The 25888-nt window shown below is 40.8% G+C and overlaps 1 protein-coding gene and 1 long non-coding RNA gene across 5 annotated transcripts in view; one reads left to right on the top strand and one right to left on the bottom strand.

Moving 5' to 3' along the window:
• Positions 1-4901, bottom strand: part of LOC119033480 — a 30854-nt gene extending 25953 nt beyond the window's left edge. For 2 of the 3 annotated variants that reach the window (XR_005079262.1, XR_005079261.1), the window contains exons 1-2: positions 4119-4241; positions 2734-2857 (exon numbers count right to left, since the gene is read on the bottom strand). This is a non-coding gene — a long non-coding RNA (uncharacterized LOC119033480). Of the gene's footprint in view, positions 1-2733; positions 2858-4118; positions 4641-4764 lie in introns of those variants that run through there. The other variant, XR_005079263.1, reaches the window with a different exon arrangement.
• On the top strand, positions 3437-25006 carry sptlc3 (serine palmitoyltransferase, long chain base subunit 3). Of its 2 annotated transcripts, none has more exons than XM_037123630.1 (12): positions 3437-3652; positions 5561-5752; positions 6903-7057; positions 8011-8159; positions 12082-12206; positions 13587-13680; positions 16053-16158; positions 17370-17589; positions 20436-20562; positions 22360-22495; positions 24171-24300; positions 24424-25006. In XM_037123630.1, exons 1-12 carry the CDS (start codon positions 3551-3553, stop codon positions 24535-24537), a joined length of 1650 nt encoding a protein of 549 aa, XP_036979525.1. In that variant the 5' UTR covers positions 3437-3550; the 3' UTR covers positions 24538-25006. The 2 variants fall into 2 exon arrangements, with proteins under 2 accessions (XP_036979525.1, XP_036979526.1); XM_037123631.1 differs by lacking the exon at positions 3437-3652 and adding an exon at positions 4734-4924.
• The last annotated feature ends 882 nt before the right edge of the window (positions 25007-25888 follow it).

The following is a 25888-nucleotide window of genomic DNA, read 5'->3' as shown; positions in this document are numbered from 1 at the left end:
ATTTCACTCTAGAGAAATTATGAGTGTAGGACATGGCGATAGAGCTGTGAGTGTGTGTGAGATTGTGGGGTGAGGTGCTGTCCCCTGCACCGCCACTAGGTGGAGGGACAATCCCTGAGTCTTGAAGGCTAGTCATCCAAAAACATTTAATCTGTGAGCATTCTAGACTCTATAAGTGTTTCATGAACACTAAAATTCAATAAACATCTAAACAGAGAGCTAAACCCATGAGGCATGTAAAAAGAAAAACAAATTATTAGGCGAGTTGGCAAGATTGTCAGTATATAATTGTAATGAAACATGCAAGAAAATCAAATATGGATTAGTATTCCTCATGTACTCAAGGAAAGCCCATTTTGCATGACATTCACATGAAAGCAGTGTCGATGGAGATGTCCCACTGGGCGCTCAGGGCAGCTAATTCCCCATATACACTGTTTCACCATCCATTTCCATTCAAGGTAGGAAATTTCTTTCATGGAAGGCTTCAAAATGATTTTCTCCATCTCATCTTTAAAAGGGAAAACTGCATCTAATAGTCTTGAATGCAGAGGAGAGAAGCCAGGCTGAGAAATACAAGGATCAATCATGTCAGGAAATTAAAACATCAATCAATATCAAACAGGAAGCAAGGAAATGAAGTTCAATCCTCAGTCGCACCAAAAACATTAAAGATGCTTGCTGAAGTGTAATAGTGAAAATTTCCCTGCAGAGCTGAGCCTAATTTTGTAATCGTCCTCAAAGACTGATCAACTTTAGTTAAACTCAACGGCAGTGTGTTCAACTGCAAGACAAAGTATGACTCAAAGGTCAGAGCGAGAAACTTCAAATTGCAAATTATAATTGCTTAAATGTGCAAACTGATTAGAAGAATTAACACACAAATCAAAAACATTTGTGTTGTCAAAATGAACAGTGCTACCCGGAATGACATAGCTAATGAAGCCTGACAGATGTAGGTTACATCTGGTCCCACTGGTAGAAAGCAATCCTGGAGTGAAGGCTGGGAGGCACCAGCCACTGTGACAGCTCCATTCAAGACCCCAAGCTGAGCTGAGGGGAGGTGAGCGCAGAGGATACCTTTAATTTACTAAGACTGCTGTATGCTCCCCTCCATTCAATCATTCTCTCTGTAACAGCTGGATGCAGGCAGACTAATCCGGATTCACGATAGGTCCTTTTTCTCTCTGCCTCGCTCAAAGTGCAACATCCCTGAGCTCCTCTGTCAGCCTTCCTAGTTTACCCTCTTGCAAATGTCGGCCTCCGTTTGCCCCCTTCCTGACAAAGAGTCTTGAGTTATTAGACGACACTAACCCTCATCAGTTAGTGTGAAGTGAGGGCAGCTCTGAAGTGATAGAAGATGACACGTGTCATCCCACAGGGACTCAGTGTTTGCAGCCAAAACATCACACAATGCATTCAAGGAGAGCCTGATTCTACCAGCTTTGCAATTCAAATGAAGACTTAAGAACTTATGACATCTGTCAAATAGAGAGCGCAATTTCCGACTGTTGTGGGTTGAGAAAGGAGGAAATGATGTCTTTCAGAGAATGGTTATGACGGATAGGGTGTCATACCTACAGTACTGTGATAAATGATTTGTGATTAAGAGACATGACAGGCTCTACAATGTCCCATATCGCAGTTCTTTAATCAAATATGACCCCTATTAAAAACATACAAGGGCTGCAACTATCATTTTCATTGTCAGTTAATCTATTAATATTGATGAATAAATTGTTTGTTTGGCCTATAAAATGTGAAAATGGTTTAAAAAAATGTTGATCAGTGTTTCCTAAAGCCAAGGACAACATCCTCAAATGTCTAGCTTTGTCCCCAACCCAAAGATATTCAGTTTGCTATCACAGAGGAGTGAAAGACTCCATTCACATTTAGGAGGCTAGACTCAAAGAACTTTGAATTTTATTTCTTGAAAAATTACACAAACCCATTAACTGATTATCAGAACAGTTGGCAGTTAATTTAACAGGCAGCTAATCAAAGAATTGATTATTGCAGCTCTAAAACACACACCAGCAGCAGAATAGCTCAATAGAAGTAATCAGTACAGTGAATAGGAGACACTATCATCCAAACATTTCCCAATCATCACGGCAAAATGTCCAGACATGCACTTGCATTCCAAGCTCCAAGTTCCCCTCAGCATTATCACTTGGTCTGTCTGCATGTGCTTGTGCATGCCCACCCAGACACGAGCTCTTCAAAATAGCAACAGGTCAACGTCGATATGTAAACAGAAAAGCCTCACTTCACTTACTGTCACAATACCAGGCATATTCCAATTTACTGTGCACCCTCAAACTAAGTGAACCACAAGACCACTGTGTGTAGGCGTTGACCTTTTACTAACAATCTCTTTGTGTTTACCCTGAAGGAGAAAATATGAACAATGCAGGCAGACACAGGATTGTCAACAGACTGGCTTTAGGAGTAAGTTTACAGGGCTACTTTAGATCTGACCTGCGTCTGTAACCATGTGTCTGATTTACGACTCTTCAGTAAATAATCAACTAGAAAGACCAACTGCAGTGACTTCAGATTGCAGCACAATTTCCTGCTCTGAAACTGGAGCGTCTCGGCACTCTGCAAAAAACCTGCTGCAGGGGGTGTAACATGTATCATTAGGCAGAGCTGGACTGTTTAACAATACTGCTGTTAGTCGTAACCCAAAGTACAATCCATTTATGGTCAATAAAAAGTTGTTATACTCACAGTACTTGTAAGACAGCAGTCCAGCAGAGTGAACACGAGTTCAAGCCCCCTCGATGGCGAGCTGTCCTGTGGAGTCTCTGGGTCAGACAGAGCCCTGCCAGTCACCCTGCCCTCTGACCTGCGTCTGCATGGAGACACATGCACATTACACCACTGGAACATAATCATACAGCTCATTTGCATGAAACAGGAAACATGAAAACAAACCTAGTGCAATAGGTTGTACTAAAATTTTTGCTACAGCCTTATCAGCATAAGGTACTTTAAGTAACAACTGATGCAGTATTTGTTATGCAGCAAAACGGCGCCTATGGTTTCTATATTTGCATATATATTTGCATTTTATTACAGTAGGTGGCTGAGTTGGAGGGGACTAATTTTAAGTACATACAAAGAACAAGGTACAATAAGTGGAAATACTCAGGTAGGGTACAGTAATCACACTGTAAGGTACATCTACTTAGTTGCTTTCCACTACTCAGAAGTTATGATAAAACTGCACTCTTCAACAATATTTTACGAGTCAAAGTAGACAGTATGACATGTTCAGCTGAGCTTGTCACAATCTCACTTCTGGACAAAGAGGAAGAGAGAGTTGACACATTTACACGATATCGAAACAAACCGTTAACTGAAGGGTGACCTTTTTTTTTTTTTTTTTTTGGAGAAGCGATGTTCAATCACACTAACAAATCACGAGGCTGAGCCAAAGCAACAGGAGGAGGAAGTCACCTTCCTAAGTTGAGTAAAGCTCGTCGGTTTATTACCTGTGACAGTCAAACAGAGGAGAGGCAGTCGCCGCTGCGCTCACAGCAACATGGCAAAAACTGCAGCGATCGGCAGCTTGAAGTCACATTTGAGCGAGAATGGACCGAAATGCGAATATATCAAGAAAAATGGGTTTCACAACAAGAGAGAGGTATGTCGATGAGCGGCTGGATTTATTTGATTTAATCTCTCTTGGGCAAATTATTTTCTGAACCTGCTATGAGATCCCTGTGTCAAGTGTTTTACTACTTTCTTAAAGAGATATTGTTGAATCTGTACATATGTCGTCTTCATTAGGGATCAATACCTGAAGCCACCTCTGTGACGTAGGCAAACTCCGTGACACACACCGGCTGCTCACCTTTAAAAAAAATCCCGGCGATGCAATATTTACTGTCTTTGGGTTATACGCGCGTAAAACAGAAGTGAGCTTTTTTTTATTTATATTTTTTTAATTTTATTTATTTAGTTTTAAACATGTTTTGCAACCAAAAGCGGTGACGTTCACCAGGAAGTTGTTAAGTTCCTCTGTTGTAAAAGGAGCTCCGTAAACATAGTAAATGAACCGACGACCCCGCCCTTAAATTCTTCCCTTGTGAAAAGCAGGTTTCCCTTACCTGAAGGCAGGGCTCAGTGTGAGGAAGGTGCACTCGCTCTTGGCTAACGTTACAGTTTTGGAAATGCTTGCCTCTACATTGTTGCATGTGCATGTATTTTGATTGGTTTGGTAACGTTAATTGTCTGTTGGCAGTTTTTCTTCGCAAGCCACCTGATTGGTTGAATCAAAGCCACACTTGTGACCCTTCAGCTAGTCCAACAACTTACCTACAGGCATGGCACTCAAGTAACTGTAACTAATATATCTAAATTAACATTAATCCTGATATTTAATTACCTGGGAAAAATAAGGGGTTATGGTTCCCATGGTGTATTTGAATTATAATCTCAGAGCATATTGGTTGTCCTCCATCTTGAGTTTTATCCACCTGTCACTTTACGTTCGTTACACAGAGCTCTTTGTTAGCATCATAACTAAAGTTTTGCTAGCATAAATGCCGACTTATCAAAACCACTCGCCAGTGCATTCAAGAACACTTACCGCTGCTTAAAGATGTTATCACAAACCACAAGACTTTACCCTACAAATAAAAGAAAAAACATATATTCATTTTGCCTGCTGCACAGAAACAAAATTCAGTGTCATTTGATATCCAAGCTACAATTGTCAACATGGCAGCCGGAAGTGACCCATCTCATATTTACCAGTGCCATTAAGCTCCTGAATTAGCCAAACTTTAATAAGCAACAAGATGTTCATATCTTAAGTCAAAGTAGTTTCATCAAGGTCAGCTGAAGTCTATAGATGAATATTTTCCACTCAAGGTGGACAGAAATTTCTTGTGGAAATGCCTTCATAATAATGGTGAGTTATGGAATCTAGTGAAGATTTATCTTGCTAGTAGAGGTTAGCTCTGGGACTCTTTTCCAGGTGTAAAAGACTGGGGCGAAGTTACCTCGCTAGTCTTTGGAGAGCAGCTCTGTGAAGTAACTGAGGGAATTTTTGTAATTCCTCAAGTTGCATCATTTCTACAGTTGGCTTAATGACAGCAGGCGATGTTAGCTAGTTCAATGCACATTTAAGTCCTTTGACAATTTTGCATTATGACAGCTAACTCACACTTTTACAGCGTGATTCCTGCCCCCCAAAGGCTCAATCATGCTGCTCTATAAACACAAAATCAAGGTGTCCACAAAGTTAGCCCCTAATGTAAAGCATTTTGATATTATTTGAATGTAAACAAAGGAAAATCACACTATTTTGGCTGCTTTGGTTTTGGGTGACAGTACTGTGGTTGGTCGCCCAGTTATTGTTACATCAGTGTTGAATAATATGGATGACTTCTGTGACCACTGTCTGTGTTCTTTTTATTTAGGTTAATTGGTGTGTAAACTACAACCCTTCCTTTTTTTAAATCGAGACACTTTTATTCAAACAGCATTGTACCCTCTTGTCTTGTCTGAAATGTAAGACAGCTTATTTGGTTCTCTTGTTGTATAGCAAAATGGCCCAGGGACTGGGGCTGCCTCCAGGCAGCACAGACATGAGTCCTTTGAACAGGCACCCATGTACGTGGCTGTCTTGACATACCTGGGCTTTGGGATTGTCACCCTCTTTGGCTACTTCAGAGATTTTCTCAGAGCCGTGGGCTTAGAGAAGTGCCACCTCGCCCAGGAAAGAGAGGAACAGAAGGTAGGTGAAACATGCAATCAGCACAAACATAGGCATTTTTCGGCGCATGTACATACTGTACAGACTCACACATGCTTGCAGGCAGTTGGAGCAGGGAAGCATGCATGCCTTGGGTGTCAACACATTTTGTTTCCCCCTAATTATTTCAATTTTTGCTCTTAAGCTCTCTCGCTGCCTTCTTCCTTCATGTGCCTCTGCACTGTAATGTTGCCATGGGTGAGACAGGACACCACAGAGAATATCTGCTGAAGACCTAATTAAATCTCAGAGGATTCAAGTTCTTTCTTTGTTACTGTGCTTTAGATTCCAGATAAGACGCAAGCACTGCCAAATTAGAGCCATTGTAGTACCAAAGATTTGATTTCTTAAACCCAAAAAAAGTTGAGATACGTTGGTACTAATTAATGACTTGTTCTGTGTCTTCTATAAAAAAAGTACTGTATGTGCTGTAAAGCAAATGCCTCGACCACGTTTTGTTGTTATCAAGGTAAGGCAGTATGTGCGTAGGCGGAGACAATAAAACAGACTCCAGGAGGAATAACCAGCCAGTTTGCTCTCTTTGTTCGTCATTTACAGCATTGATCAGATACACAGAGGGGGATAATAAAGGCAAAGGCCCAAGTAACCTTGGTAAATAGCGTTGTCAGGGGAAGTCAGTTGGACACAATTTAATGAACTGCTCTTAGAGGGTTATCATCTAATAAAAATCATGTGCATTATATAGGGGGGCCTTGATTACCTGGCAAACTGCTGTGAGAAGGGTGGGCAAGGAAATGTATCTGGTCACAAAATGATTTACATTTGACCATAATTTTCGAATGAAAAGATTTGTTTTTCTTGTTAATGCTGAAACCACAGAGTCAAAAAAAACATATTTTACTGTAGTTAATAAGGAGAATTCTAGTTCCAGGTTTTCGTAAAACATACTAAGAAGTTGCTTGCATTTTTATCAAGAAGAGAAATCTTTCTAGAACATTCAGTATTGCCATGGACTTTTTTTGTTTGTTCTCATGCTTGTATGGCTTATAGTGTGATCTGCATGATCAGAATTCAAGAAGTCCCTTTTCCTGCTCTTGTTGCTCCCCCACTCTGTTACATCCTGCTGCTAGGTCACTGTGAAGTCAGTGAAAATGTCTCTCATTGCTTTCAGGATTTTGTACCGCTTTATCAAGACTTTGAGAACTTTTACACTCGAAACCTGTACATGAGGGTACGAGATAACTGGAACCGTCCCATATGCAGCCTGCCTGGGCCTGTCTTTGATCTGATGGAGAGGGTATCTGACGACTACAACTGGACATTCAGGTACTGTAATCCAGTCATCTATGACAGACAAACTGTAGATAAGATGAAGACAGACCAGCAAGTATTTTTTTTATCACAATCATCTCTCTTCAGGAGCTAGAAACTTTACAACCAAGTTTTAATTAGCTATAGAGCAAACTCCTCCTCTGTGAGCTAATGGGGAAAGATGGAACCTAAATACCATGGGTATGTGTCTTCAGCAAGTATATGCCAGTCCTGAATATCTTGGATACATTTTAGATTTTTCTATCCTGCACAGGGACGTGCTGTGTATTCATGAAATACATTATGAATAGGAATATGAACAGAGCTATGGGGAGGAGATATGACACTATGAATTGGTAAAGAGGGGTAGGCATGGATTACATGTTTAAAGAGGTTTAATGTGACTGGGAAAAAGTAGAAATGGGGCAATCAGGTTGTCTTATGTGGTGACGTGCTGTGAATGGGTAAAACATGTGGATGGGATGTGCACATGAGCGGTGAGAAGAAGTAGGTCACTTGATGAAATGGAGCAGTTCTCTTTAAATACTCTGATATTCTTGTACAGTGAGTCTTTAAACTCTTGACAGGCTGTGTGAACTGGTGTGATGTGTACCTTAACTTGCCCTGTTGCAAGAAATTATCACACTCATGCTTTCTCAGTCTGCTCTATATGGATTTAGTTGTCTACCTACATATCATAGGGAAGTACTAATCTCTCCATCCTGACTGAAATTAGTTGTGAACATTTGATTAAAAAATATTGAAGAAAACAAATGCTTACCTTTAACATTGTCATAATTGCTTCTCATGAAAAGAACTCCGCTGATTAAAAAATGAATTTAGGTTTAGCAATTAGATTTAATTTAATGTTGATTACTTTTTATAATATGGAATCAGATATCTGAGAGCATGTATGTATGGGAAAAAATAGAGAGGCTAAGTGATTCCTAATGTTTACATGCTTGCAGGTTAACTGGGAGGACATTACACAATGTCATTAACGTGGGCTCTTACAACTACCTCGGCTTCGCTGAGAACGATGCTGATTTCCTGAAAACTGTGGCAGACAGAACACGCCAGTATGGTGTTGGGGTTTGCAGCACAAGGCAGGAAGTAGGTGAGTTTGTGGTCAATGTTTAGTTGTACAGATAAAGAAGATTGTATGGTACTTGTTCTCTTGCACTAGTTTCAACAAGGGCATTAATTTTATCTTGGGTAAAAAGTGTCCACTTTCACAATTAAAGTTAAAGTGCACATGGTGGTGCTTCAAATGTCTTATATGTGCATCTATTTTAAGCATCTCTGGCAGCCAGCGTTGACATTGAATAAGTTTAGCATCAAACTGGAAATAAAACTCCACATCTCTCATTACATATGCCTTCATTTATTACCTTTCTCGTGAATTATACTGCCCGTGTGTTTAATTATCTTTCAGTAGCTGCAACGTTATATGAATTATTCACCCTTTGTTGAATAATGTACCATTTGGGCATAAGCTGAGATCATTACATACTGGTGCACACTGAGGAGTGAATGAAATGATACCACAGTGGGATGCAACATCATGAAACACCCTGGACATCAGGGCAGATGCAAGAGCAACATTTGTGATGGAAGTGTTCGAACAGCAGGGATCAGAAAGTGAGATGTGTAGCTTCAGATGAATTTTAAATGGTGTTTTATCCTCTGAACTTCAACCCGGCCTCTGATGGTGTTAAACTGGCTGCATGCACCAGGATCACATGATCTGGCACAGCAATGAAATCTGATGTTTACTGGTCAAAACCATAAACTTTGTGGACTTGATTGAACAGGCCAGACTTTGCAAAGTTTTCTTGAGAAAAGAAGCTCGTATTTCACTCTATCAGTGATGTTTAGTTTGTGGCACATGACACCACTCTGCTGTGTACCTACTGAGAGCAGGGTGAGACAGCGAGCTGGCATTCAAGCACAGAGCGGGTTGAGTTGCTGCGTAGTGTTGTATGATATCAGCGACGAGACGAGAACAGAGATAAACAGGGGCATTAAAGTGCATGTGATCGCAAGTTGTACGTATGTCAGAGTGCATGTGCTAGCCACTCCCACACACACGCACATACACACACACACAAACACACTCCTCAGCAACATACATTATTCATTTATGTGATTTATTTATATGTTTATTTCTCTTTCAAAATGGGACTGTTTTTCTTCGGCTTTGTAATGTGTGTTTCAGCTGGCTCACCAGCAGGGTTAAGGAATAACAAGCATTTCTCCCATGAGACCTTATTAAGCATCAATTATTAAAGAGCCAGTATCTCTGTAGTAGCAGTGATGCCAGCATCACCCGTGTTTAAGTTCACACGCAGCGATTTGTATTTATGATACTCAGAAAACCTTAAAATCAAATCTTCCTGGATGGGGTTTTATCTACCAGCAGTCTATTTATGTGTTTGTCTATTAAGTGTTTGATCAAATCTCTTCTTTAAATGTTACAAAAATGTAAAACATTTTACCTCAGACACTAAACATGCAGGTGCACAGCGTGCAGATTGAAAGTATTTTCTTTACTGATATGAGTGTAGATTCAAAGTGCACCAAAAGCGCACCCTGTGAATAAACAGTCATGTCAGACATTCATGGATTTGTCTTAATGGGTGGCTCACTGTTCCCACTTTTCCTTTAATCATTAACATACAATGAATTAAATGATGATGTCATTCAAATTAATGCCCGAGAAATGCTAAGTGCAGCTACTAAGCACGTAGTTGTTAAGTATGTTTCCGCTAATAACCCTATGCAACAGGGCAGATTTACATGTTACAACTAAAATGTAATTGCATCACGTGTCCGTTGAGACTTCAGTTGACGCTGGTGATAGGAATGATTAACTCTACCAGGCTAGGTCTTTTGTGGTCTTGTTGTAAAGGCTTTGAAGAAAAACCTCAGTCACATGTTTTCAATAAAGGAGACAGGTTTAGCTTGAAGATTTTCAAGTGCAATCTTTATTGTCCCTCTACCGTAAAAACCTTGGAAATTGAGCTTTTTTGTCAACGAGCTTCAGTAGAAAGGTGTTTTTGGTAATTCAGAGGACACCTTACCAAGCTCAACGAGATGCACATGACAGTCAACTCATGTAAGCATGTGTGAGTGAGATGGAAGGTCTCCACTCACCCTTACCTGAGAGTATCCAGACCTAGAGCAGCGCTATGGGGTTAGCATATCAATAAGGAGGCAGGGCATCTCGAAGAACCCCCAGCTAAGTAAAATGTTCTGTATAGAGAGCAAATGCCGATACAGTCTGATCAAAAAAGGCTGAGCACGCCGGTCGGGGCTGTGAGCCAGAGTGGTTTAGGAAATGTCTGAATCGATTTGACTTGGCGCAAGGCCTGATGGAAAGCCCTGCATGGGAATCACCATAAAGACAGACCTGCTTCACTGTATTATGGTTTTGTACACATCAGTCGATACCCATTTTCCAGTCCTTCCTGAAACATTCAGGCTGTTTGAACTTTTTAATGCCCACTCTCTGTGGTTACTGATTGTTATTGATTGTGAATACAATAATTAGTATCCCATGTATATGCAATTACTGCACCGTTTTCTAATTTTGCTTCTGAGGATTTCCTTCAGCTTCACTTTTATCCACTGTGTTGATATTGACTAGATTATTTTGATCTCCTATTCTTTCAAATAATGAAAGTAGAATGATAGTTAAATTGTTATGACGATGATACACATTTCTTTATTGTACATGTTTTATTCAGAGTTTCATTGTGTATCTGTTGTAATGTTTGCAGTTTTATCTCTAAAAAAACAGTCGCTTGAATATTGATAATTAATGGGGTTATATACTATACTGCATGGTCCAAGTTCATGTTTTTTACTTTACAGTTCGGGAAAGTGGTCAGAAATCCACTTGTCCAATGACCATTTTTACTTGAGCTGATGCATTTTTTTGAATTTATCAGCTGTTTATCAAATAACAACAAAGACTTAAGTAAAATGCCATGCTTGATCTTATCCACCTTTCTCTTAAATGTGCATCAAACTGCTCATTACATAGTTGGAATTCTGCCCACATTCCCAAACGCCACCCAACTAAACTCCGTTTCCAGTATAATTGAAATATGTACTTGCATGTCAGCTCATAAACTTGTTTACCCGCTGCCATTTTCTTGAGGCTGCCTGTTCAGTACTGCACATATGCAACTGTCAACAGACAATTTACTTCTTAGTGTCTTCCATTATCTATCTATCTATGCAATACACAACGAGTTTAATTCTCAACAAATGTGGCAACCAAGCAGTCAGTACTGTTAACCCATGTTCTGTATTGTTAAAACACTCATTATCAGTAATAAGTCACTGATGAGTTGGAAATATTAATAGAGTAACTTTAAATCAATAGTATAGTGACAGTTAACTACTACAGTAACTCTATAGTGCGTGATAAATGCATTGGACAGACTTGTTAGAGTATATTTCTACCATACATACAACATTGCCAAGAGCCAGCAGAAATAAAATACAGTGTATATGAACCTTTCTCTGCCTCTCTTTGTTGTATTGTAACATTAATTTGTTTTATACCAGATAAGTGCAAGGGCAGTACTGAAAGCCCAGAGACAACCCAAAAAATCCACCTTTATTGCACAAAATAGAAAGACACTATGTCAGGTGACAGATTACAGTCTAGCCAATTTTCTAAATGAATTCTGGTCCCCACCTGTCACATTGGGTTATATCAGCTGCCTCAGTTGCAAAATGTGCTGCAGGGCCATTTTAGACCTTGCACTTGCCTTGATATTACCGGGGATGAAAAGAGGTGGTTGAACTAAATTACAAATCTACCACATCTTGAAACTTTATAAATCTCGTTAGAGCCCTAAAGTGAAAGGAGCTGATAACACGTGTGCTGGCAGTCCAGGCTTTCGCATTTGGGTCTATTGCTTTTTATTCATCTCTGTCAAAATGTGTGATTGGATGACAAAGACCAGAACACCTAAGGACTAAAGTACAGTGATTGTTACCCTTTTGCGACCTCTGTCCTGTAGGTAACCTAGGCATCCATGAAGAACTGGAGCAACTTGTGGCCAATTTCGTTGGCACAGAGTCCTCCATGACTTATGGAATGGGTTTCGCCACCAACTCAATGAACATTCCAGCGCTTGTTGGCAAGGTTTGTGATTTTCCACATAAATGCCACACACTGTATATAGGAAATCCTACTGTAAATGGGTGTAATTTTCACAGCGCAGCAGAAATTAATCTAATTAGCCCCATCTTTTGTTCCTGTCTTGCATATGGCCTAAATTAATGAATAACAGTCAACTAAATTCAGCAGCGAGCAACTCCCGACCCACCCCCATTAATTAAAATCATAATTAAACATTACAGTAGCCAGGAGGACTAGGCTCTGAGCATAGCTGCTTTCAGACACATAGACAAGGACGGGCAGGTTTTGTTAAGAGCACCACTCAAGGGTATGATTACCCATACTTTGGCCTGTCGGCACACCAGCCTGGATCACACAGACAGCCATGGGTTACTAGGGGCAACAAACAGCATGAATATCTGTGATTGGACTGGACAGGAGGAAGAGGAGGTTGACTGTTTAAGTGATGAGGACGGGGTCATTTATGAAGACCAAGAGGTGTACCCGCCCCTTAGGTACAGACCCCACAGTAGCCCTGCAGGGGATGGGGGGTCAACCCACACTGCCAACTCTATCCTACAGGGACAGGCTGTGCCAGGACAGGCCTAGCTGTGCAGGCAGAGCTACATTAGAGTGACAGCTGCTGGTTGACCAGGGAGCAGGCCAGCTGGACCCCAGGCCAGAGCGGGGGTATCTGTCGCTGAGACGGTGTCATCATCCCCTCTACAAGAGTTCATTCAAACTAATGCAGTCAAATGCTTAGAGCTTCAGTGTTAAATATGCTAATGTACTGAGAGAATTTCGTGGAAAGGCTGAATTCATTTGCATGCTAATTTGTATGAAATATGAAGTGCCATACATTATGAAAATTGTAATGTGTCTGTCGGACGAAACTTCGTCAGACATGAAAGAGGTGAAAATGACATAACATGTGCAGTACATGCAGCTGTCATCACACACAGAGGACATAGATGGAGGTGATTACGATTGAGGCATGGATGGGCGGTGGAGCAAGAGGAGTGGGCTGACATGTTATTGGCTGAGTGGATCCTTTTAGAGCAACAACTATTTTATAGTACATCCTCTGAGTACAGTACTATAAAATAAAAACAAAACAAAATGTTGAAATACATTTTAAAAAATAATTTAAAAAAAACAAGCAATCACAAATCATATAGGTTGGGTTGCACACACTGCTATGATTTTCATCCATCTTCAATATACAGTACCTAATTATTTTTTTCCATACCCAAGGGAGAATCTAATTGGTTCTTTTACTAAGTATAGACCACTTAATCCAAAATATCATCATATATGATGCAAATATCAAAGATGGAGGAACATGTGTTTCACCTATAATACTGGAAATGTTAAGTGTCTCGCTCTCTCTCTGCTGTTTTCCAGGGTTGCTTGATACTCAGCGATGAGCTCAATCATACATCCCTCATCTTAGGGGCCAGATTGTCAGGTGCAACTATCCGGGTGTTCAAACACAACAGTAAGTCATGCCACTCTCACATTTCAACATAAGTATAAATCTTCTGCATTACAGCAACACAATGCACATCACATCATTTACAGCGAGCAGTGAGCTCTGTGTTGTTTCAGTTTGCTTATCAAACATTGATAAAAGCGCTATGATGTATTTTGCCATAGATTATCTGTTGATGAAGTTTTGATTCATGTTTGTTCAACCACTGCTGCTCACATCATCTAGTTTTTTTCTTGTATTTGGTCCAAACGGTTGCTGCTGTGAAAAACACATCGCTTTCAGTGCGGTACAGGATTTGCCATTGGAAAGACCTACTTAACATTCTGTGTTTAGAGCAGCAAATGGAAAAGCTTTAATGAAATGGGTTCAGTTTACAGTCACAACTGCATCAGCAGCAGGGCAGTAAAACAGAACTTTATTTTTATCGAAATGTTATCTTCCTTAAAAAGTCTCTTCTCTATTGTACTGTCAGATTACATATTGTCAATAGATGATAAGGGAGAATTATTAAGCATGAGTGATACAACATTCAGTGTGCTTGCACTGGAAATATCCACCACTCTTTCAGGACAGGACAAATGAGCCAGTCTTCTGGCAGCAAATGTGTCCTGACAGGTACAAGCAGAGTCAGTTATAGGTTCTCCAAGCTGATCCCAGAGGTCTGTCTAAAGGCAAAGAGCCCTCAGGCACAGAGGAGCTGACCCCTCCCTGCCTTTATACCTCCAGCACCAGATCCTCTTTTATTAGTACAAGACCAGTATTTACTTAGAGGGTCATACAGATCAGCTTAGCCACAACAAAATATAAGTATGTGTCTGAAATATCTGACAACACTTGTTAACCGTATTTGTGCAGTGTAACTTTAACAGAGTTTCATACCGCAGACTAAATGAACTGGTTAGTCCAGTCTGACATTGCCTGGCTTGTTTGTTTGGAATACTTCAAATAGTCACAGACAAAGAACGTTCCTATCAAAGGCTGCCATTCACAGTCTTTCAAATAATTAAATGCATTTATCTGGAGCTCAGTCCAGTAGCGTATGTGCACCCAAGGCTCAGTGTAAAGATAGTAGAACATTATGGATATTCACAACTGTATGCACGTGACTTTTGTAGAGGCCAAGACTCATTCCTCATTCACAGTCATACAGTATCTCATGCCGTGGCTTATCTTAAATCAGCGCCTAAATGTGGAATAATCTTTTCATCCTTGACTTTGCACACAGCAATCCACTGTGGTTTGCTCCCTCACTGTCTGGTTCCTCCCTGTGTGGATATGTGTGTCATGGGTGTACTCTGCTCTGTTGAGCAAGTGCTTTTACTAAAATAGAACCACTGCCTCCTCAGTAAACCTGTTTTGTGTTGAGGCAGCAATATTGATCGTGTGTGATAGAATATTAGCTATGACAGGTTAACTCCCCGCTCAGCTTGCAGTCATTCTTTGAATAATGCTCCTTATTAACTAAAGCTATTCAATACTGCCATCTGCTGGGTAAGAGCATCACCATTACCTGTCAGGGGTTCTAAATGCCTCTGGGAAATTGCTGCTGCTGAAGCCCAAAGTTTCAGTCCTAAAGTTAAGCATCCATGCAGGCTGCACTGAAGAGACCCTGGGCCAAACCCATATTCCTGTCAGTTCGCAATCCCTTCTGATACAATCATTGCAGGTGTTCATTAGCATCAGACTATAGAGGTATTTCCTGTTTGTGGTTTGTGGAAGGTGTTTCCAGCAGATAAAGTAGTGCTGTGTGTACTCTGTGAACCGCCCTGCCCTGTGGAAATAATGACTCTACTTACTGTTTGCTTTTAGTCGGTGCTCCATTTTAAAGCTCTGATTTGAGTACTGTTACACTATGTATATTGTTGTTTTGCACCTATAGAATGTTTAGCTGCAAGTGATTTCATATTACAGTATTTAAATTTAAAAGTCCTTTACCTTTTTCTTTAAAAAAGGTTTGCATAAAGACTGGCAATATATCGATGTTGTGAAAAGAGACTATATTGTCTTAGATTTTAGACATCATCAAGTGTTGTCTCTTTCTGGTTTTAACGATATCCTTTTCTGCAGTTACTAGACAGTTCTACTTACTTTTCTTATGCTATGTTGTCATTATATCAAAGTTACTGTTGATTATTTAGCAAAAGTAATTTTGAAAATCAATGTTTTGAAATTGTCAATTGATTTTTTCACCCAGTCCTCGCATTTATGCTTTTAGGAGATTTCTAAATATCATTATATCCTGTATCATGATATACCAATAAAATGCTGTGTGTGTGTGTGTGTGTGTGTGTGTGTGTGTGTGTGTGTGTGTGTGTGTGTGTGTGTGTGTGTGTGCGTGTGTGCGTGTGTGTGTGTCTATGTGTGTGTGTCCCTGTCAGACATGCACAGCTTGGAGAAGATGCTAAGAGATGCAGTTTGCTCGGGACAGCCACGGACCCACAGGCCCTGGAAGAAGATCCTCATCATGGTAGAAGGCATCTATAGGTCAGCTGTCATTATACAGCACACACACAAACACTAGAGTAGTTGCTCTCTCACAGGCACATATCTTTGGTCAGTGAAGTAGTTGTATCAATCTTTGTAAGTATGGGCTTCCAGCTGGTCAGGCTCAGGTAGAATTCTTCATTTGTAACCTGAGGAGAGCTTCCAGCCTGTGTTTAGCAGTTTCTGTAATAGTCCCTTTTTCAATTGCTTCCCTCTCTACCCTTGAATAATGGAGTGTGTGTGTTTCTTTGTGTGTGTGAGTGTGTGGGTGTATGGCTGGGTACCGTTTGATTACTGGAGAGAGGAGAAAGGTATTGTGTGTCTCTCCCGGCAGTGAGCTATCCTGAGTCTTAGTGACCCTCTCCATCTGCTCATTAGCTCCAAATCAAGGCCAAATGGAGCCACAGAGATTGACTTGGCTACACCCCCAGCTCCAACTGTTTATCACGGCCATTTTCTTTGCTCCTTTCTTCCCTCTTTCTGCCCTCACTCGCGCCCTACATTTCAATGGTTTATGAGTGAAAAATGTCATATTCATTGTGCTTTCAGTCAGCGTGTTATTTATTGTACGTTTTATGGCCTATCCCTTTATCAAATGGAGAGGAAAACCTTGAACATGGCGAGCAGTTGGTATTAATTAACCAGTAATTCCACAACAATGCTGGTAATTTGAAAGACAGCTTAATTGCACATCATTGGACTGCCTATATCAGGCAATAATGCCTGATGTCAGGCTCAGACATTAAAGAAATGTTGCCCTGTAACTTCAAAAGGGTTGGATAAAGAGTAAGCAAGCTTTAGCTAGATCCTAGTCCTGCCTTTGATGTCCACGTTGGTCTCGGTGAAACCCTGTCTTATGTCATTTGGGCTGCAGACGTTGTCAGCCATAGCGAGGATAGCAGGTCTGGGATTGCTCCATTCCCCAGCCATACACTCATTCATTCTGTCTATTTGTAACCTTAAAAGGAGGAAGAGATGGTAGAGAGGTGGGAGTAAAGTGAAAGAGGCCAAAAGAAAGATTCTTAGAAGATTGGGACATTACATAATACATATTTACATGTGCTTTTCAGCTGGTAAAGTGAGGTTGGGTCAGATTGCTTTCCTTTTAAATATAATCCTTTTGAGTGTTTGGTTTGTAATTGAGTAAATGTGTGTGTCCTTGTTGTTCCTTGTGTAACAGTGTCTTTGTTTGTGTGAATTTCCGTCATTAGCATGGAGGGATCTGTGGTGCGACTTCCCGAGATCATTGCACTCAAGAAGAGGTATAAAGCGTATCTGTACCTGGATGAGGCCCACAGCATCGGAGCAGTGGGACCATCAGGGAGGGGCGTGACCGAGCTGTTTGGTGTGGACCCAGCTGATGTGGATGTGATGATGGGTACCTTCACCAAGAGCTTTGGGGCTGCTGGAGGCTATATCGCTGGAAAAAAGGTTCCTGATGATCTCTCTGCTTTCATTTGTAGTTAATTTTCATAAAGTGTTGCCAATATAAATGTAGAGATGCAGGGACAGAATTTAATTTTGTACTTCATTTTCAACCACATGATTAAGATAGGCCTCCTGAGAATACTTGGTCAGATAAAGTTTTCTGGTTTTTGTTAGATAGCTGGCAGTAGATAGAGGATGAAAATGTGAGGAGAGAGAAGCAAGGCAAGGGTATTTGTATAGCACATTTCAACAAGGCAATTCAAAGTTATTTACATAAAACAAATAAGAGATACACAAGGTCATCTTAAAAGACATTTAATAGGATTTAAAAGGTGTCAAATTACAATGAAATATGAATGAATAGATCCAAACTTAGGCATAGGCAATCAAGAGTTGGTTCAGAACTCTGGCTTTCTGGGGGTTTATTCCAGAGAGGCTGGGGGGCACATTCATCAGAGTAACATTTCTGGAGGAGTCACCCCAGACTGGACACTCTGATATAAAACAGCAACCTGTCCTGCCATGGCACAACAGCTAATAGAGAAGAAAGTGTTTTCTTTTTGAGCTATTATTTTTAACCAAATCAGACAAGCAACAACCCTGTCTTTCTTCAGATTATAGCAATATCCATCTGTTCATATTTCGCTTCATTTCTCTCTGTTCATAGCACACCTGTTTAAGATTGAACTTGTAAACACTGAGACAGACCTGTTGATTCTCCAGTCAGGCAGAAACTAGTCTCGTTGCTATGCAAAAATAATCCTCCTGGACCCGAAGAGCGCCAAGATATATGTAGGTGGGATTAATCACACTGAAACTCTTCAAATAGCCTTGGGTATGTTACTGTTTTCAGAAAATCAAATAACTAAACTGACTTTCACATTCTTTCTTGACATTGTTTAAACAGCCTGAAAAACAACTAAATATTTTGAACTACTATTTATCCAGGTCTGTTGAATGGGAATGGGACTCTATCAAACTCACTCCCAACCTCTCTCGTAGCTCTCATGTGTCCAACAAATGTTCCCCAGGCTGTGACTCTGGGCCTTTGTGATTCTTTTTTTACTCCATTAAAAAGTACACTTTAGTACATAACCGCACCGCTTTTGTCGGAGTTGATTAGAAAGCAACAGAGGAAACGGCCATGTTGCTTGAATTAGGTATTCAGTGAGGGACCCCTTCCTGCCTTCGCCTCATGTCGGCTCAGCCCCTCTCTGCCATAATAAGAAGGTAAAGCTGGCGGAGGGCCAGCCCCTTCTTGTGGCAGGCGTCGGAACTGCGCTCCAGATTTAACAGGATGACTTTTAACAAGCGTGATGATGTTTGAAGTATGAACACTCTGCCTTTTTTGACAGCTGGCTGTAGTAAACTCCTGAGAGAAACAGGCAAGGAGGGAGAAAGCCTTTAGATTTGACGCATTTGTTGTTGTGGTGAAATCCCCCAAATCCTACATTAAGTGGATTCAGGTCGACCGACAAAAGGCTCTGCAGATGTGTTCTGGAAAACAGTCATGTTGGAGCTATTTTATGAGCGTTCCAAAAATAAATACCCCAATAAATATACTCCAAGCTCCTTCTAATTCACTTCAACCTTGCATGAAGGAAGCCTTTTTCATTGACTCTTTGCTCAAAGCCTGGATAGCACTGAAATAAGATTATTTAATGCATCCGTTGAAGAACCAAGCGTGTACAAGTGCATGTGCTCTTCTGGCACCAGTGCTACTCTGTGGCATTGTGTATCACCACATCAGTATTATGGCTGCCGTGTGGCTGAGGAAACACTTTGAGCTGTCAGTCCGCGCCGCAGACCTGAGATGGATTTCGGACATGTTCTCTTAACTGGTTTATCTTGGTCGCACCAAAATCCTGCGGGGCCCTAAAGCGGTGAAAATCCCCCCCCCCACCCGCCTTAAATGAAAACAGATGTCAGGTTGTTTCAAGGTTCTTATCCTACGTCTGAGCATTTCCCCCAAAATCCCTTCCCCTCATGTGTGTGTGAGGAAGCCACAGCCACCGACCAGTGTGGACAGATGGCGAGTGAGTGGAAATGGTGGCCAGACAGCATCTCTGGCTTCATGTCATCACCCCTCACCCGCTGGCCATCACGCAGCCGCCACCAAGCAGCAGCCCATCACATGGCTCCAGGCCCTGCTCCCAACCTCGGACCACTCACACGCACATGCACGAACACACACGCACACACGTGCTCCAGGGACTCATGACTGAATTGGTTTCCTGAAATCTTCCCTTACAAGAATTCATCTCCTGCTGACATTTAGGAATAATGAGCACGATGGTCCTCATTCTGGCTCATTTCAGCATTGGTTCTTTCTTGAATTAGTGCTCTGGCTCTCTCAGAGCAGTGAGCAGGAACGGATCCAGAGCTGTTTTATAGGCAATGCTGAGATGGTCATAGTGACAGTGAAATGACTAGAGGTATTTTAATTGATTCTCAGGTGTTGATTATACGTGAGCTCGCTCTAGTGGTGCTAAAATATTAGTGCAGGGCCACACTACCATTACATAGAAGATCTGAAGGTAACACATAATAACCACCATTAATACATGGTTAATTTAAAATATTGGTATTGATTAAACAGCAATCAATAGTTATTTCACTGCCAACAAACAATGAAATGCTTTATAAGCCAACTATAATTAACTTTACAATTAACTTTTGACAAGTCTCAAATGATGTTTATAATATTTTATAGTGGTTCATCTATAAACATTATTTAGACGGTTAAGCTGTAACAAATGTCAAGTTGTAAGTTGTGTTCGTAAACCTTTACAACTGCTTAACGAAATACTGTGAAGTTTGCTGATTATCTGTGTGACACTATGTTGCAGGAGTTGGTGGACTACCTACGTAGTCACTCACACAGTGCAGTTTACGCCACAGCCATGTCACCCCCTGTTACTGAGCAGATCATACGCGCAATGAAGTGCATCATGGGAAAAGACGGGAGCACGGAAGGTGAGTGTCTGAACTTTGTCCTCAATGTCAGTCTTTTTACCAGCAAACTTGTCAAAACCCGATGTTCTTTTCAGAGACAAATATTATGTCTGGCTTGTAAAAATCTTTACACCTCTTAATATAATTTTTTTATGGAAACAATAGCAAACCAAATCCAGAGGACAGCACCAATGTTAACATTAGGAGTAAGTCCAGACCTACGGGGAAAGACAAACAGCTGCTTGGTCAGAAAATGTGGTTGCAATTACGGGGGTCTGCAGTGGTAGAGAAGGAAGAGGGAGGACGTGCAGTCCATGAGCACACGTGACCCTAACGTGGAGGAAATCATTTTCATGTGTGTGTTGTGAGGAAGGTTGTACCTCTGAAAAGTTTCTGCTTTAATGGCATCAGACACAAGGGCAGGGAAGTAGTCATTACCAGACCAGTCGCAGTGCTGCCAGAGCATTTCATCTTGAGTTATTGTAGTTCTGATCCTAGTTGTAACAGAGATGTATTAGAGTAGAGATAGTACGTATCAAGTAAATAAATGGAGGATAGTTCCATACAATATGGCAAAATAAGGCAGCCTTGTTTACCGTGAGACATAAAAGAATACACACTTGTGTCGTAGATTGCTGTAATGGGCTAATCACTCCAAGGACTAAAGTCTGGCGTCTGATGGTTGAGGTATATTGTAGTTTCATGCAGAGATGATTAACTTTCTCATCTGGCTCTGAACCAGACATGCTTTGCATCTGACGTAGCTCAGTGAAATGGCTGTTGTGGAAAGATCAGTCTTGACCTATCTCAAAGAAATGGGGGGAGGCTGCAAACAGTCTTTCAAAACATCAGCTCTAATGTCCATCACAAATCTATAAAAGCCCACCATGACAGTAAACATCACATACTCTTTGCATATATGCCTGATCACTTTCATACCTCTTTCTCTCAGACTTCCTCTGTCCCCCTCATCTTTCTGGCTGATGTTGAATTTCGCACTTTAAAGCAAACTGGTGGCAACAGCTCTGGAACAGGGAGAAACTCAGCCAGACAGCAAGATCCACACATTCTCACCTATTCATATGATTTCTCTGTCTGCCAGCAGCTTTTTGACCTCTGTGCCCTCTATCTTAGCAGAGAAGAACAATTTACAAAATGGGGCCTGCGCTTTTTGGCAGACGCCTGAGTGTTATGTCCCCCCCTTTGCTGAGATAAGGGGATTTAAAGTGCTCTCTTACATCCCCATGAAAGAACTGCCAATCTGTTTCCAGGTAATCAGGGGGAAACAGAGCTGTGTTCCAAGGCTGGGCCATGCCAAACACGGCTGCATCCACAGAGCACCAGGCTCCCCAGTGATTCAGATCATTTGGAAACACAGGGGGTTAGCAGGGCAGGCCGCCTCTGCAGCCTTTGATTTGTTTTCTAATACATTTATCTACATGTGATACTTAAGCATTGTTTGTATTCAGTTTCACTCATGGCTACGCTCCAGTTGCAGTTCACATTCACTCATTTTGTGCGAAATCCATCGTATCCAATTTACAAACCCTCATTTTGGCAATGCGTGTACCAAAACTGAACCATCTGCTGCCGCAGCTGAGTTGCAATCATGACAAAGTTCATAGTGGAGGCTGGAATGGCCCAGATGGAGGTGCAGGAATCATGATGAAATGGCACTGAATAGAACTCACACTGCAATAACTGCTATTGACAGGTGATGTCCCTCCCCTCGGGGGACACCGGAAATATGGTTGGAAAAGAGCAGTAAACTGATGCTTTACTCATGTACATTTGATGGTGTCCTTGTTTTAATTGAAGGCATCAGACGGATACGGCAGCTGGCAGAGAACACCAGGTACTTCAGGGCCAGGCTGAAGGAGATGGGTTTCATCATCTATGGCAATGATGACTCACCTGTGGTTCCGATCTTGCTCTACATGCCAGGCAAAGTGGTGTAAGTGCACTTCAACTCTCCCCCAAAACACTTCTTCTCTCTTTCAGAGTGTGATTACCAGTTTATTCATTATGCATTTGAAAGTGTGAATATTAACTTCATTATACCTTATTGTCACAAGTATTTTCTGGTCAGCACATAGTGTGTCATCGCTGAGTGATTTGGATGGCTGCCATATTACACATTACAAAGTTTCCTTGAATCAGTAGTTTAGACTGTGTCTGTGTAGACTCTGGTTTGTGTAACCACTTACGAGGCAACATCAGGTATTGATTATGTATTACCCAGGATTGCTCAAGCCACTCAGGTATAATCAATTTAGTATAAAGTGTCTTTCAATGACAGTCACTGTTAATTTCCATGAAAAAGACAATCCTGCCTAGTAATTGCCATAATTAGAAGTAGCTTTTATGGGCATTGATGGTGACTGAGGATGAAATCTATCTCTGATCTTTATTTTGAGACATTTAGAAAATAATTTCAGTATTGTCTTTTGTTATTTCATTCAATTTCAAGATCAAGATATGTGTCATTTTAACTTAGTAACAACACAGATGTGCATTCATTATATGAAAATAATATACATATCTGGAGTTATACAGCGAATCTACTTGCAGTAGATCTTAAGGTTGCTTTGTTACGCTGAAGTCTTGCACTAACGTCTGTATGGAGCACTGCCCACACATCATAAATTAACCAAAAGATACAGTAAATATGTGTTCTTACAGATTGACATGATCATTACCAGAGAACATTTGAATCCTCCAAACTGCCCACTTAGTTACAAAATGAAGTGTTATTCACTGCCTCGTTAAAGTAAGAGGACATCGGATATGATGCTTATAGCCCTTCATGAATGTAAGTTACAAATGCTCTTTTTAATGTATCATGCTTTGCAGAAATTATCAGATAATTAAAGATTTGGACAGGCTGAAAGGAGCAATGATCCTCATGATATTAATGTTCTGAGGTGGGTTGTCACTGCACATTTTGGCACATCAAACCTTAAAAATGTGCTCTTAGTGCGAGGGATGAGCCAACTTGTATTTGGTAGGTGGCTACTGATGTCTGATTCTGTTTGCTATTCAACTGGTGCCGTGCTCACACAAGTGCCAGTGACTTTATAGGCTACTGGTGTCAGATAAAGAGGGCATGCAGTCCTGGTGCTAAGTGTCTTAAGCAGTGAGTGTAATGGGAAATTTGATGTTCACTAAATTTTTATTTGGCGATTTAAATGAATATAATATGATAACATTACAGATAACTCCACTTCCTGGAGTCAGAGAATTTCTTATTCCATTGAAAAAAAGGGTAGATTCCCACACAGCCCACATATGATTTATTTAAAAAGTGCCTTCCTCAAGACATATCAGCCATAAAGTGACACGGTGCTAAAATACAGCATATAATTGCATGATTGTCCACAGCTATGTTAGAAGTTCAATAACACTTAGAAGGAAAAAAATCTCAAACCCGAGTCCATGGCATATGAAGGCACTATTGGGTCCTTCCAACTTTGAATTCGTCCTTGGACTAATATACAAAATGTACAGAATATAACCAAAACAGACTTGTAAACAACCACTTTAGGTTGGACTTTTGTTCTTGTCTCTGCAGCCATTTGTGTACTGGAATAGATAAAAACTGTTGTCTGTCTTTTATTGTTTCTGGACAGGGCTTTTGCTCGAGAAATGCTAGAGAGGAAAATTGGGGTCGTGGTAGTCGGCTTTCCAGCCACACCGATTACAGAGGCCCGAGCTCGCTTCTGTCTGTCTGCAGCACACACCAGAGACATTCTGAACCAGGTATACACACACGCACATTGACATTTACCAACCATAAAATACCTCTCTAAAGCTTAAGAGGTTTTTTTCTTTTCCAAATGAATCATATACACACACCTTCTGAGAGTTTTCCTTTCTCCTCAGGTGCTACACCATCTGAACGAGGTGGGAGACACTCTCTGTCTCAAGTTCTCACGGCAGAAATATTCCCCTCGGCCTGACCTCTCTGATGAGACAGACTTTGAGCTGGACAGCTGATATGACCCCTGACACCTTCAATTCACAGTGTCAAAACTAAGTCTGAAGTGTCCACGGCGCAGCAGACCCATAAAGGCAGGACGGAGAGTAAACACCCGCGCCTCACAGCAGAAGATGGGCCAAATGTTTGACAGCTGCCACTTTGTATATGTTTGGGTTGATGTTGAGTTTACAGCGCGCTTATTTTTGCTTCTTCATAAGGGTAATGATATGAAGCATTTCTAAATAAATGTATTTGTGAATACATAAAATGAAATTATTGTACTGTACTGTGTAACATGACTTTTTATATAATGAAGTTAAGTTTCACTGCTTTCACATTTAAATTTTTTAGACCAACACTGCTTTTTTACACAATCATTCTAATTACTCATGTCTATATTTAGACGGTGAAAACCTTTTACGGAGGCATTTTTGCTTCTCATAAATGAATATCAGCAACTATCTATTAAAAATGCTGCTGGAGTAACTTCTTAACACAAAGTTGTATTTTTTGAGGAAGTTATAAGGAAATTGTAGTCTGGTGTGTTGCTGCACTAAAAGTCTGAGACGTCTGAATTTTATTTTTATTTTTTTCCCAAATAAAAGACCACACACGAAAACTTCCTGAACGTGTCTTAGAGTAGGAAGGTTGATTAATTATCCAGATGACAGGCTTCTCAATGTTCTGAGCCTTCCCTTTGGAGCGTTTCCTGACGCATGATTATTTACACTACTCACTGAACTGATTTTAGAGATGACAGAGACGCCTTTATTGCGTTCCAAAGTGAACTGTTTTCCTAAAATGTCTTTGGTGTAACAACACTTTTATCTCCAAAGTAAATGATAACCTTCCTGTAAATAATAGATCATGCAACAATTACTTCTTTGACATGCAGTTAAATCTCAACAACCCTTGCGCTGAATAAAAAAGGTGTTATGGCTTGTTTTGTGGTGAGACTGCTCATATTCACCGAGTCCTAACAGCTTAATTGTTGATGTTTTAAAGACCCGCTGTTCTCTTCCACACACAGACTGCGTAAGAGTCGTGAAGGTAAGCACGCAGGGTATGCAGCACCTGAGCCAACAGAAACCTAACCTAGCAATTAGCGCTGAACTCTGAATTCTCGCGGTATGGGGTAATCATTTGATTAGCACAGGAAGGATTATAGATGGATGATAAATGTGTTTTCACAACGTGTCAGATTGGGTCTAGTCGACACTTGTTTGCCCTCGGGATATTATAGGATGTTTGTGTTTTTTTCCCTTCCCTATAAACAACGTGGTGATATATTTTACAAGTTGGAATTTAAATGCAATACGCAGTCCTTGGGAAAAAACATGCTATATGAACATAAGAGGAGAAGGGTTA

This window comes from Acanthopagrus latus, chromosome 15 (assembly GCF_904848185.1).
Source record: "Acanthopagrus latus isolate v.2019 chromosome 15, fAcaLat1.1, whole genome shotgun sequence".
NCBI lineage: Eukaryota > Metazoa > Chordata > Actinopteri > Spariformes > Sparidae > Acanthopagrus > Acanthopagrus latus.
This window is presented reverse-complemented; position numbering and strand designations above follow the sequence as displayed.

What these genes read in the sequence shown, in the direction of transcription:
- sptlc3 (XM_037123630.1), top strand. Translation starts at nt 3,551, where the DNA reads ATGGCAAAAACTGCAGCGATCGGCAGCTTGAAGTCACATTTGAGCGAG. An exon ending in AGGAAAGAGAGGAACAGAAG is followed by an intron (nt 5,753 to 6,902) that starts GTAGGTGAAACA and finishes CATTGCTTTCAG; the next exon opens with GATTTTGTACCGCTTTATCA. An exon ending in ATGGTAGAAGGCATCTATAG is followed by an intron (nt 16,159 to 17,369) that starts GTCAGCTGTCAT and finishes TTCCGTCATTAG; the next exon opens with CATGGAGGGATCTGTGGTGC.